The 13,103-nt window shown below is 52.7% G+C and overlaps 1 protein-coding gene across 6 annotated transcripts in view; it reads right to left on the reverse strand.

Moving 5' to 3' along the window:
- Positions 1–13,103, reverse strand: part of SLC38A8 (solute carrier family 38 member 8) — a 35,542-nt gene that overhangs the window by 4,217 nt on the left and 18,222 nt on the right. For 3 of the 6 annotated variants that reach the window (XM_045381808.3, XM_045381809.3, XM_074027671.1), the window contains 3 exons: positions 8,858–8,972; positions 3,113–3,260; positions 2,495–2,703 (listed from right to left, as the gene is read on the reverse strand). In XM_045381808.3, coding sequence (XP_045237743.2) covers positions 2,495–2,703; positions 3,113–3,260; positions 8,858–8,972 — 472 coding nt within the window. Of the gene's footprint in view, positions 1–2,384; positions 2,704–3,112; positions 3,261–8,857; positions 8,973–13,103 lie in introns of all 6 variants that reach the window. The other 3 variants (XR_012429184.1, XM_074027672.1, XM_074027673.1) reach the window with 3 other exon arrangements.

Here is a 13,103-nt window from a genome sequence, read left to right on the forward strand (position 1 = left end):
CTCACCTCTGAAAGCCCCACCCAGAGCTGAGGGAGGAACTGCATGGCCACACCCCTCATCTCTGAAAGCTCCAAAGCCTGAGGGAGGAGCCGTGTGGCCACACCCCTCACCTATGAAAGCCCCGCCCAGAGCCGAGAGCTGTGTAGCCACACCCTCACCTCTGAAAGCTCCACCCCAAGCCAGAGGGAGAAGCCACACAGCCACACCCCTCACCTCTGAAAGCCTCACCCAGAGCCTGAGTGAGGAGCTGCATAACCACGCCCTCACCTCTGAAAGTCCAGCCCACAACTGAGGGAGGAGCCGTGTAGCCACACCCCCATCAATGATATCTTTGTCCAGAGCGTGCAGGAGCAGTTGTATGGCTACACCCCTCACTTCTGAAAGTCCTGCCCAGAGTCGAGGAAGGAGCTTTGTAGCCACACCCTCACCTCTAAAAGCTCCACCCCAAGCCCAAGGGAGAATCCACGTGGCCACACCCCTCATTTCTTTGAAAGCTCCACCCAGAACCTGAGGGAGGAGCCACATGGCCACACCCCTCACCTCTAAGAGCTCCGTGCAGAGCCAGGAGCAGAGTGGGTGGCTGTTCTCCTCCCCTCCCTTCACTTCCGCAGTTTTTATCCCTTAATCCCAGTAGACCCCAATTTACAGGAGCTAGGGCAGGTACAGTTAGATTCTCAAGGGACTATATCAAAGACAACCCCTGAATCTTAACTCACCTGCTAAGAACCCGCTTTTCATATTCCACCCATCAGTTGGCCTCTGATAACCAAGGTTTCTCTGTGGACCTCAATTCTTCCATCCCCCACCTCCGGACTATTGACAAAGTTGTCACCACCCACTTACCTGGGACCCTGAACAATGTTTCATTTCATTTCATTCCCTCATTCGAGTTTTGGAAAACCTCTAAGAACTTCTCCCGTGCTTTCTGTAAGTTTCACCAATGAGCAACTACTTCTTGTCTGTTTGACATAAGGGCTGCATTAGGGTACTGGGGATATCTGGCTAAGGGTCCCCAAGCTCAATGTCTCCTTGACGGGGTTCCTCTCACGGCTGAATCACAGGGTCCACTCACGGAACACGCACTGAGGGACCCTCGACTGTGTACTTAGCGTTTGCTGTGCGTGGGGCCCTGGAACAGCCCCCACTGCGGATGTAGGGTCTCTGTTCTGGGCTCCAGTGGGTCACTACAGTGTTCTCTCTTCCTCTGGAAGAAGCATCCCTCCAGCTCCTCCTTGCTGGCTTCCCCTCAGATAACGCTTGGGCTGTTTTGAATTGGAACAGCTCTCCATCGCACACTAACTTTGGGAAGGTTTCCTAAGAAACCATCCTTCGCAGAAACAGTGTTTGCCTCCAGGGCCTGGGGGCAGGAGGGGAGGGAGCCTTCACAGGGTGCCTTGAGCCACGTGACTTTCACATATATGATTTTCTTTTTTAATAAAACAAAATCCTTTACCAGGAGGTACCAGCAGTAGCACGGACAGAGCTGTATGATTGACCCTCAGCCCTGCTGCACACTAGCTGTGCCCCATGGGGGGTTCAGGGCCTCGGTCTTCCCATCTATGGAGTGGGATAATAAAGGTTCCTCTGTCAAGGATGTCCATCAGGAGCTGTATTAGTCTGCTTGCGTGCTGCTAATAAAGACCTACCAGGGACTAGGTAATGGTTTGTTTTTGTTTTTGTTTTTTGAGATGGAGTTTCACTTTTGTTGCCTAGGCTGGTGTGCAGTGGCACGATCTTGGCTCACCGCAACCTCTGCCTCCCGGGTTCAAGTGATTCTCCTGCCTAAGCCTCCCAAGTAGCTGGGATTACAGGCATGTGCCACCATGGATGGCTAATTTTGTATTTTTAGTAGAGAAAGGGTTTCTCCATGTTGGTCAGGCTGGTCTCGAACTCCTGACCTCAGGTGATCTGCCTGCCTCAGCCTCCCAAAGTGCTGGGATTACAGGTGTGAGCCACTGTGCCCGGCCAGAGGCTAGGTAGTTTATAAAGGAAAGAGGTTTAATGGACTCACAGTTCCACATGGCTTGGGAGGCCTCACAATCATGGCAAAAGGTGAATAAGGAGCAAAGTCATGTCTTACATGGTGGCAGGCAAGAGAGCTTGTGTGGGGGAAGTCCCATTTATAAAACCATAGGATCTCATGAGACTTATTCACTACCACGAGAACAGTAGGGGTGGAACCACCCCCTTGATTCAACTATCTCCACCTTGCCCTGCCCTTCACAGATGGGGATTATCACAGTGCAAGGTGAGACTTGGGTGGGAACACAGCCAAAGCGTATCAGGAGCTACTGAGATGTTCAATGAGTGAGCGAAGGTATGTAAAGCCCAAGCCCTGTGCCTGGCTCAATAAACAGGGCACCTACATGGGGCCTTAATCCTACCTGTATGCGTCTCCCACCTTCCAGAACCTTGACCTCCAACACGGGGAGTCCCCACAGAGATGAACAGGGAAGAACGAGTGGGCAGAAAGCCTGGAAAGCAGGGGCCTCACCTGGGAAGATGAAGATGAAGAAGGAACTGATGCCTCCGATGATGCTGACGATCTCGCTGAGGTCGGGCATAAACAGCACCATGGCGAGCGTCACGGTGACCCACAGGACAGTCAGCGGCATCCGGACCCACAGCCCTGAGGGGTCAGCCAGGGCCCTGGGCCCCCATCCCCGCAAGCAGCTTCTCCTCCAGAAATCCTGCATCACCGACCTGGAGGCCACGCCCAACACAGACAATGGGCATCCCAGGGGCACCAGCCTCCACCTGCCAGCTGCTCCCCCAGTCCTCCAGGAGTCCCCCCCCGCCAGGGCTCCTGTTCCACAGTCAGGCATTAATTCCCCAGGAGATCTTGCCAACCCTCAGGGATTCTGCCACCATCAGGCAGCCCATGGGACAGGGGATAAAGCACATGGTTCGAGTTCCAGTCCTGGCTGTGACACACACTCACGGGGTGACTTTGGGCAATCTACCTAAATCCTCTGTGCCTGTTTCCTCCTCTCTACAACTGGAGATGATGGTAGTCCCACAGCCATGTAACCCACACCTGGCACATGCTGAATCACAGCACACGTCAGCAGACCATGCTGAACGGTGCCCCCCCCAATGAGCCAGGCCTCACCTCCCCAGGAAGAGCACGATGGGGTAGACAGTTACGATGGAGACAGCAAAAAGGACCCGGGCCACAATGATGACCATGTCATTGCCTGGGTAGGACATCAAGATGTCAGCAGAAACTTCTGTCCCAAAGGTCAGGAAGCCATAAACCCCTGAAGGTGGGAAAGGACGGAAGCCAGAGAGTGAATTAGGAAAATGCTGTCCCCTCCCCCACCAACAGATGGAGAGTGCCTGGCTTTACCACCTAGGATTTTGGAAGGGATAGCCCAACGCTTTCCTGTCCTAAGCCTATACATGACTCTGCTCCACGGATTCAAAACTCCTGCAGACAAATCCGCCACTTGTCCTTCTTTCAAATCGCTCACAGAGCTGGTGCACAGAGCTTACCCATAGCACGTGTGTTGACTAGAAGCACAGAACACTCTGAAAAATACAAACACACCTCCCATGCCCTGTCCATCTCACTCCTACGACATCTAAAGAAAGCAGCTAGCTGTGCACACATTTCCAAATGGGGAAAACCAAGAGCCAGGGCGTCAATGAATGCCTGGAATCACACAGCTAGTTTTCGTGGACTGAGGACTACAGCACCAGGCCCTTTGCCCCAACAGAGTGATGCTGCTTCCATCACCCCCGGTTGCCTGCCCTGTCCTGAGACATCTGCCTCTGACTAACAGCCACATCCCTTTCACCTCTCTGCAAGCCCTTTCTGAGAGGTCCCATGGCCCTGGCAGTGAGAACATGTGGAGGTGACACTGAATCACTGAGTCTGACCCATGGACTACAGACTGATGGGACCTCCTCTGCTGGGGAGGGAGTCACCCAGCAAGTTTCCTGAGTAACCACAGTATCTTAGTCCATTTTCTGTTGCTTACAACAGAATACCTGAAACTGGGCATCTCATAAAGAAAAGAAATTTACTTCCTATAGTTATGAAGGCTGAGAAGTCCAAGACTGAGTGACCACACTGGGAAGGCCTTCTTGCCAATGGGGACTGTCTTCAGAGTTCCGAGGTGGCACAGGGCATTGCACGGCAAGGAGGGTGAGCTCTGACTCAGTCCTCATTCCCTCTTCTTATAAAGCCACCAGTGCCATGTCCATGATAACCCATCAGTCCATTCACCCATTAATCCATTAAGCCCCTGCCCCATGCCTCTTATGTGGGCTCTTCGGCTGGACCTAGAAACTAAAATCGACACCAGTGAGACAATCAGATCAACAGGAGAAAAGCCTACAGGTCTTATTAATTCTCCATGTACATGGGCTCTTAACAGAGTGATGTCTGAAGAAGCGGCCAAAATGAGATGCCTTTATACTTTTTAGACAAAGAATAAATCTGACAAGGAATAACAGGCCAAAGGGGATCCGGTCAGGGGCAGTGAATTTCTAGGGGAGTCACTAGGAGATATATGGGGTGGGTATAAAACTAGCAGACGCTAAGGGCTAGTTCAGTAAGTGGATTTATTCAGGTCCATTGCAGCCAGAAATCCCCCTTCCGGTGATGATGACCATTTCCTCACCCTGGCATGGGGAGGGGGCCCCTCCCAGAGGAATTTTTATGGCTTAACTCCTGCAGGAAGAGTCCAATCAGCTAGCCCTTTCTGAAACTACAATTTCTCGTGTGTGTGTGTGTGTGTGTGTGTGTGTGTGTGTGTGTATATAATTTTTTTTTTTTTTTTTTTTTTGAGACAGAGTCTTGCTCTGTCTCCCAGGCTGGGGTGCAGTGGCCGGATCTCAGCTCACTGCAAGCTCCGCCTCCCGGGTTTAGACCATTCTCCTGCCTCAGCCTCCCGAGTAGCTGGGACTACAGGCGCCCGCCACCTCACCCGGCTAGTTTTTTGTATTTTTTTAGTAGAGACGGGGTTTCACCGTGTTAGCCAGGATGGTCTCGATCTCCTGACCTCGTGATCCGCTCGTCTCGGCCTCCCAAAGTGCTGGGATTACAGGCTTGAGCCACCGCGCCCAGCCTAATTTTTTTTTTTTTTAAGATGGAGTCTCACTCTGTCATCCAGGCTGGATTGCAGTGGCACAATCTCGACTCACTGCAACCTCCACCTCCCACGTTCAAGCGATTCTCTTGCCTCAGCCTCCTGAGCAGCCGGGATTACAGGCACGTGTCACCACGCCCAGCTAATTTTTTGTATTTTTAGTAGACACGGGGTTTCACTGTGTCAGCTAGGATGGTCTCGATCTCCTGATCTCGTGATCCACCTGCCTCAGCCTCCCACAGTGCTGGGATTACAAGCATGAGCCACCATGCCTGGCCTCTGATATTTTCAACCCGAAATAATCAACGTACCAGTTTGGCATACTGGCAGATGGCGCATCCTTCAACCCTTCACCACAAATGGATTAATCTGTTCATGAGAGCAGCATCCTCATGACTTCACAGCTTCTTAAAAGCCTCACCTCTTGATACTGCCATACTGGCAATTACATTTCAACAGGAGTTTTGGAGGGGACAAAGAATCAAACCACAGCATTCTGCCCCTGGTCCCCAAAACTCATATCCTCCTCACAGATAAATACCCTATAGTTATTCCAACCCCATGGCCCCAAAGTCTTCATGTGCTCCAGCACCAACTCAGAGGTCCAAACTCCAGTGTCTGGTCTGCGAGCCTGTGCAATCAAAAGCCATCTACTTCCAAGACACAATGGCAGTGCAGGCAAAAGAAACATTCTCATCCCAGCAGACAGACCAAGGCCAAAGACAAGGAGTAAAGGCTCCAAGCAAGTCTGAAACCCAGCAGGGCAGACGCTCAAGCTTCAAGCTGGAGGATCATCTGTTTTGACACCACGTGCCACCCCCTGGACACACTGGGGCAACTCCACTCCTACGGCTTTGCCGGGTACAGCCCACGTGTCTGTTCACAGGGGCTGGCGCTTGATGCCTGAAGCTTTTGCAGGCAGGCATTGCACATTGCTGCTAACTTCGCGGTTTGTAGCCCCAGCGGCGGTCCCACTCTCACGACTCCACTAGGCACTGCCCTGGCAGAGATGCTCTGCAGTAGCTCCAACCTGCATTTCCACTTGGCACTGCCCTCATGGGGGCTCTGTAGAGTGGCTCTGCGGCTGTGACAAGTCTCTGCCTGGACTCCTACGCTTTCCACAACATCCTTTTTTTTTTTTTTGAGACAGGGTCTTGCCCTGTCACCCAGGCTGGAGGGCAGTGGCACAATCACAGCTCATTCCAGCCTTGACCTCCAGGGCTCAAGTGATCCTCCCGCCTCAGCCTCCTGAGTAGCTCGAACTACAGGCTCACACCACCATGTTCTGCTAATTTAAAAAAATGTTTTGTAGAGACAGGGTCTCACTACATTGGCCAGGCTGGTCTTGAATTCCTGGCCTCAAGCAGTCCTCTCACCTCAGCCTCCCAAAATGCTGGGATTACAGGCATGAGCCACCACACCTGGCCTGAACAACATCTTTTGAAATCTGGGCAGAGGCTGCCAAGTTTCTGTAGCTCTGTCTGCCAGGCTGCAGAATTAGTGCCACATGGATCCTGCCAAGGTTTACCACTTATACCTCTGGGGCTGTGGCACGAGTCAGACCAGGGGCCACTTGAGCCAAGGCTGGTGCAGCGAGGAACCCTGTGCCAGGGTCCTGGGAGCAGAGACATGAGGGCACCTAGGATAGCCTGTGGAGACACCCTGGGTCTGTCCCCAGAACCATCCTGCCCTGGAGGCCCCTGAGCCTGCGATGGGAGGGGCAGCCTCTAAGATCTCTGAAATGCCTTCAGGGTCTTTCTTCCATTCTCTAGATAATCCTTTCTCTCCGTACTAATCTCCTTAGCAAAAGTCTCAGGGCCATAACCTTAGTTTCCTGTCCAGAACACGCGCTGCACTCTACACGGCCAGGCTGAAAGAGTTCCAGATCTTGCTGCTTTGCTTCTCTTTTGATGATCAGTTCCCTCTTCAAGTCATTTTTTGCCTGTCCCAGCATAACGTGAGCAGCTAAGAATAGCCATGCAGCATCGTGAACGCTCTGCTACTTGATATCTCTGCTGCCAGATACCCTAGTTCGTCCTTTTTTGCCGGGGGAGACAGTCTCTTGCTCGTCGCCCAGGTTGGAGTGCAGTGGCACAATCTTGGCTCACTGCAACCTCCGCCTCCCAGGTTCAAGTGATTCTCCTGCCTCAACTTCCCGAGTAGCTGGGATTACAGGTGCCCGCCACCATGCCCAACTAATTTTTTGTATTTTTAATAGAAATAGGGTTTTACCATGTTGGACAGGCTGATCTCAAAATCCCGACCTCAAGTGATCCACCTGCCTCGGCCTCCCAAAGTGCTGGGATGACAGGCATGAGCCGCGGCACCCGGCCAGTTCTTCCCGTTCAAGTTCAGCCTTCCACAAAGCCCTCGGGCATGGACACGGTTCAGCCAAGTTATTTACCAGTTTCTAACAGGTTTGGCCTTTACTCCAGCTTCCAAACCCTTGTTCCTTGGTTCCGTCTGAAACCTCCTCAGAATAGCCTTTACTATCCATGACTAGCTACAGCATCTAAGAAGTTCCAAATGTTCCCTAGTCTTGTCTCTAAGCCCTCACCAGAATCTAGCCTTTTTCTAGCCTGCTCCTCCGAATTCTTCCAGCCTACACTCATTGCCCAGCTCCAAAGCCACTTCCACGTTCCAGGTAGTCAATCATCAACTCTTTATACCAATTTTCTGTCTTAGTCTATTTTTTGTTGGTTACAACCAAATGCCTGAAACTGAGTAATTTATAAAGAAAGGAATTTTATATTTTTACAGTTATGGAGAAGTCTGTACTTCTCCATATGAGAAGTCCAGGATTCTCAGTTATGAGAAGTCCAGGATCAAGAGGCTGCATCTGGTGAGAGCCTTCTTGCTGGGGGGGACTTTGCAGAGCCCTGAAGTGGCACGCAGGGTGTCACATGGCGAGGGGGCTGAGCGTGTGAGCCCAGGACTCTCTTCCTCTTCTTACAAAGCCACCAGCCCCACTCTCATGATAACCTATTAATCCATTAATCCATGAATAGATTAATCTGTTCATGAGGGCAGAGGCCTCATGCCCCAATCCCCTCTTGAAGGCCCCACCTCTCAACGCTACCACATCGGGGATTAAATGTCAACGTGAGTTTTAAAGAGGATAAATATTCAAACCATAGCACACAGGAGTCCAAGGCTGCCTGACAGACCCACTGCAGCCCAAGAGCTTCCTAGATTGGAGGATACGATGTGAATGAAAAAAAGACTGGAGTGAAGGGGCCAACCAGAAGCCAGCCGTGCCAGAGACCTGGGTCTGTGCTTCCGACGCACTGTATGACCTTGGGTGTCACAGCCCCTCTCCGAGCCACACTTTCCTCACCTTTAAAGACCCTCTGCCTCCCACACACAGTTTGTGAGCACCTGAGTCCACTGTACCCACAAACGTTTTGTAAACCACCACCCAGATGTTACCATGTCATGACCGACAGCAGTCAATGTCCTTTGAACAGCAGGCAGCAGGGCTGGGGTGTGGTGTGTAAGAGCAAGAGCTGTGGAGATGGCTAGGCTGGAGTTCAGTTCTCAGCTTTGCACATCTAACTGTGAAACCCTGAACAAGTTCTGGAGGGCCTCTGAGCCTCAGCTTCCTCATCTATGAAATGGGGCCTTTTCCTATGGACACTAAGAATTAAACGAGTCCAGGGGCTCAAAACGTGGAGTATTGGGTCCAGCACATGGTAAACTCTCTAGAGAGATTCTCACTGTTACTCCCCACCCTCTGCAGGGGTGCCTGGGAAGGGCCTTACCCGTCAGTGAATAGATGAGGCAGCAGGCCAGCAAGGACAGCACGGAGACCAGGGCCCAGTGGGGGAGGCTCCGCTTGTGCATGCTACAGTAGATGGAGACAGCAGCTTCGTGACACTGCAAGACAGAGGGCGGCTCAGCAGGATGCTGGCATCCCCCGGAACCAGAGATGCGAAAAAGCACTCATATCCAAAAGGTGGGAAATGTGGGATAGGATGAGGTTTCTCTTCAAATAGCCTGATCAATCCTTTATTCTTTAATTCATAGTACACCCCCACCCCGTTTCCCTTTTTTTCTTCCTTCCTACCTTTGTTACATGTCCAAACACGCCACAGTACCAGGTGTTATCAATACCAGCTCACATTCCTTTTTTTTTTTTTTTTTTTTTTTTTTGAGATGGAGTCTTGCTCTGTCGCCCAAGCTGGAGTGCAGTGGCGCGATCCTGGCTCACTGCAAGCTCCGCCTCCCGGGTTCACGCCATTCTCCTGCCCCAGCCTCCCGAGTAGCTGGGACTACAGGCGCCCGCCAGCTCGCCCGGCTCATTTTTTGTATTTTTAGTAGAGACAGGGTTTCACCGTGGTCTCGATCTCCTGACCTTGTGATTCGCCTGCCTCGGCCTCCCAAAGTGCTGGGATTACAGGCGTGAGCCACCGCGCCCGGCCACATTCCTTTTTCTTTAAAAAAAAAAACTAGCTCTCTAGCTCATTACAAACACCCCTTCCCCTTTCCCCTCTCCTCCTTACCTGCCCACCTTATCTCAAAAAAGTTCCAATGTCTAACCAACCGAGACTGGTTTAGATTGTGCGGCTCAACCCCAGCCTGTGGGAAAAGCGTACAGGGGCAGGACTTGCGTCAGGAAGAAAGGCCCTCATACCCCTTTGTTCAGGTGTGCTCTCATGGCAACTGGCCAAGAAAAAGCACCCCTCTGCACAAAAGTAAAATCACTTTGCTAAGAATCCTTTGAGTGTTCAATTTCGTTAAGATTTTGAGCGTCTGCCGGGCGCGGTGGCTCAAGCCTGTAATCCCAGCACTTTGGGAGGCTGAGACGGGCGGATCACAAGGTCAGGAGATCGAGACCATCCTGGCTAACACGGTGAAACCCCGTCTCTACTAAAAATACAAAAAACTAGCCGGGCGAGGTGGCGGGCACCTGTGGTCCCAGCTACTCTGGAGGCTGAGGCAGGAGAATGGCGTAAACCCGGGAGGCGGAGCTTGCAGTGAGCTGAGATCCAGCCACTGCACTCCAGCCTGGGCGACAGAGCCAGACTCTGTCTCAAAAAAAAAAAAAAAAAAAAAAAGATTTTGAGCGTCATTCCCAACAGACACAACCCACATGCCCACCAAGAGCAGAGGGCGTAAATCAGTGGCAGGATGCTAACACACAGAGCATGACATGGCTCTGACAAAGAACCGTGCACCTCAACACAGAAGAATCTCGCAGACAGAACGTTGAACAAAAGAAGCCAGATAGGGGCCGGGCGCGGTGGCTCACACCTGTCATCCCAGCACTTTGGGAGGCCAAAGGGGGCAGATCACTTGCGGTCAGGAGTTCGAGACCAGCCTGGCCAACATGGCAAAACTCCATCTCTAAAAGTACAAAAATTAAGCTGGGCATGGTGGTGAGCACCTGTAATCCCAGCTACTCGGGAGGCTGAGGCAGGTGAATTGCTGGAATCTGGGAGGCAGAGGTTGCAGTGAGCCAAGATCGTGCCACTGCACTCCAGCCTGAAAGACAGAGACTCTGTCTCACAAGAAAAAGCAGCCAGACAGCAGAGAATGTTTCCGTTAATAGATGCAAAGTTCAAGTTACAAGATGAACGATTCTACACCAGGGTTTCTCAGCCTTGGCACGATTGGTGTCCAGTGTGGGATAACTCCAGCAGCCGCCCTGTGTGATGATTGGGGCAGGGGGATGTTGTGCAGTGTCCCTGGCCGGGACCTACTAGATGCCAGTAGCAGCCCCCCTCCCCCAAGTTGTGACAACCCAAAATGTCTCCAGACATGGCCAAATGTTCCCTGGGGGTATAACCAACCCACATGAACCTGTGCTAGAAGGCAGGATGGTGGTTTGGGTAGGGTGGGTGCTACTGACTAGAAAAGGTCATGAAGGGGGTCCTGGGGGCTTGACCATGTCACGTGGGTGCACACCTACTTAGAATCTACATACTGTATATGTGACATGCCATATTGGGGTTATAATTTTTTTTGGTAGAGATGGGTTCTTACTGCATTGCCCAGGCTGTTCTCAAACTCCTGAGCTCAAGCAACTCTCCTGCCTTGGCCTCCCTAAGTGCTGAGATTTCAGGTGTGAGCCACCATGCCCAACAGGGATAAGAATTTTAAATGCAGGAGGGAGTGGTGGCTCATGCCTATAATCTCAGCACTTTGGGATGCCGAGGCGGGTGGATCACCTGAGGTCTGGAGTTGGAGACCAGCCTGTCCAACAAGGTGAAATCCCATCTCTACTAAAAGTATAAAAATTACGTGTGGTGGCACACGCCTATAATCCCAGCTATTTGGGAGGCTAAGGCAGGAGAGTAGCTGGAGCCTGGGAGGCAGAGTCTCACTCTGTCACCCAGAATGGAATGAAGTGGCGCCATCTTGGCTCACCGCAGCCTCCGCCTCCTGAGTCCTCAAAGGACTCTCCTGCCTCAGCCTCCAGAGTAGCTGGGATTACAGGCACGCCCAGCTAAGTTTTTATATTTTTGGTAGAGACAGGGTTTCACCATGTTGTCCAGGCTGGTCTCATACTCCTGACCTCAAGTGATCCTCCCACCTCAGCCTCCCAAAGTGCTGGGATTACAGGCGTGAGCCACCAAGCCCAGTGCAATAATTTTTTTTAATGCACAACATACACAGTCAATGCCAAGAGCCCATGAGTCACGTGGATTCATTTCTTTGGGTGGGTTGTGGACACTGGTGATTCATGAACAGCCAAGGGAACACTGATGTACAGCCAGGGCTGCGCGGGGAGGCTCTGCTCTGTCCAGACACGAGGGGCAGGGAGGCTGCTCTGTCCAGACACGAGGGGTAGGGAGGTGCTGCTCCGTCCAGACACACCGGGCAGGGAGGCTGCTCCGTCCAGACACACTGGTGGGTTTGGCGTTCTTCCCAGGCTCCCAGGGCTGGTTCCCACCATCACACCCACTCACTCACTCACTCCTGGTTAAAACCAAACATGCCGAGGCCTCGCTCCTGCCCACCCTGCAAGGATCCTATACAAGGAGCTCAGATTGGCTGGGTCTCCCCTCCCTGCCTCAGGGCCTTTGCCTGTGCTGGTCCCTCTGGCAGGATTTTCTCCTGGTCCAGCCAGCTCCTCCGCACCCTCCCGGGGAGTCCTCCCTAGTGGGCTGGTTTCCTCTCTCACACGGCCCGTGTCTTCAACATAAGCAGGCTTTTCATTTTGTCTGCTCAGCATCTCTCAACCACACGACAACAATGACCACGTATGCCTTGCTCAGGGCTCTGAACTTGGGCCCGGATCGGAGCCTGCACCCAGCTGAATGAACACTCCAGGGGTTACCCACCTACCCATCCCGTGAACCCACCCAGTAGCCACCAGGCCTCCCTTCACCCAGCCCCGCTGTCTGTCACTCATGAGTCCTACTCGGTGCAAGTGAGCAAAGCCAAGGAAACAAGCCCAGCACAGCCATCCTCCCACTCCCAGGACACATTCTGTAGATGTAGGAGGGCACAGTGGCCTCCTCCCTCTGGCTTCCAGCCCCTACTGAGCACACCCCTTCCACTGACCTCACGTGCCGTGCACCCCTGCTTTCTGCCCCCAGGTTTCCCTGACCTATGGGAGGGCTCCACCAGCAGTGGGGACTCGACACCTCTGGGACTCTGCGGATCAACCCTCCGCCTCCTGCACCTCCACGGCACTTGTGGGGTTCACCCCACACACTCAGGTCAGCCCTGTGGACCTGGAGCCCCAGTGCCGACAATGGGGACCTCCGTGATGCCCCTTTCCTGTTCCTAAAGGGGCACCAGCACCTCAGCCCCATCGCAGGCTCTGCCTTCAGGGCACTACAGGTGCCCCAAGGTGTGGGGTCCCAGAACGGCAGCTCTGCATATAGGGGCACAGCTGAGTTCAGTATAAGGGAGAAGACAGTCAGTAGTGCCCGACAGGCTGGCGGGCAGGAGGGTGCCTCCTTTTCTCCCCATTGACTCCCCAGTTGGGTTTCTACTGGTGTTTTTTGTTGTTTTTTATTTGAGACAGAGTCTTGTTCTGTAGCCCAGGCTGGAGTG

The sequence above is a fragment of the Macaca fascicularis genome, chromosome 20 (assembly GCF_037993035.2).
Source record: "Macaca fascicularis isolate 582-1 chromosome 20, T2T-MFA8v1.1".
Taxonomy (NCBI): domain Eukaryota; kingdom Metazoa; phylum Chordata; class Mammalia; order Primates; family Cercopithecidae; genus Macaca; species Macaca fascicularis.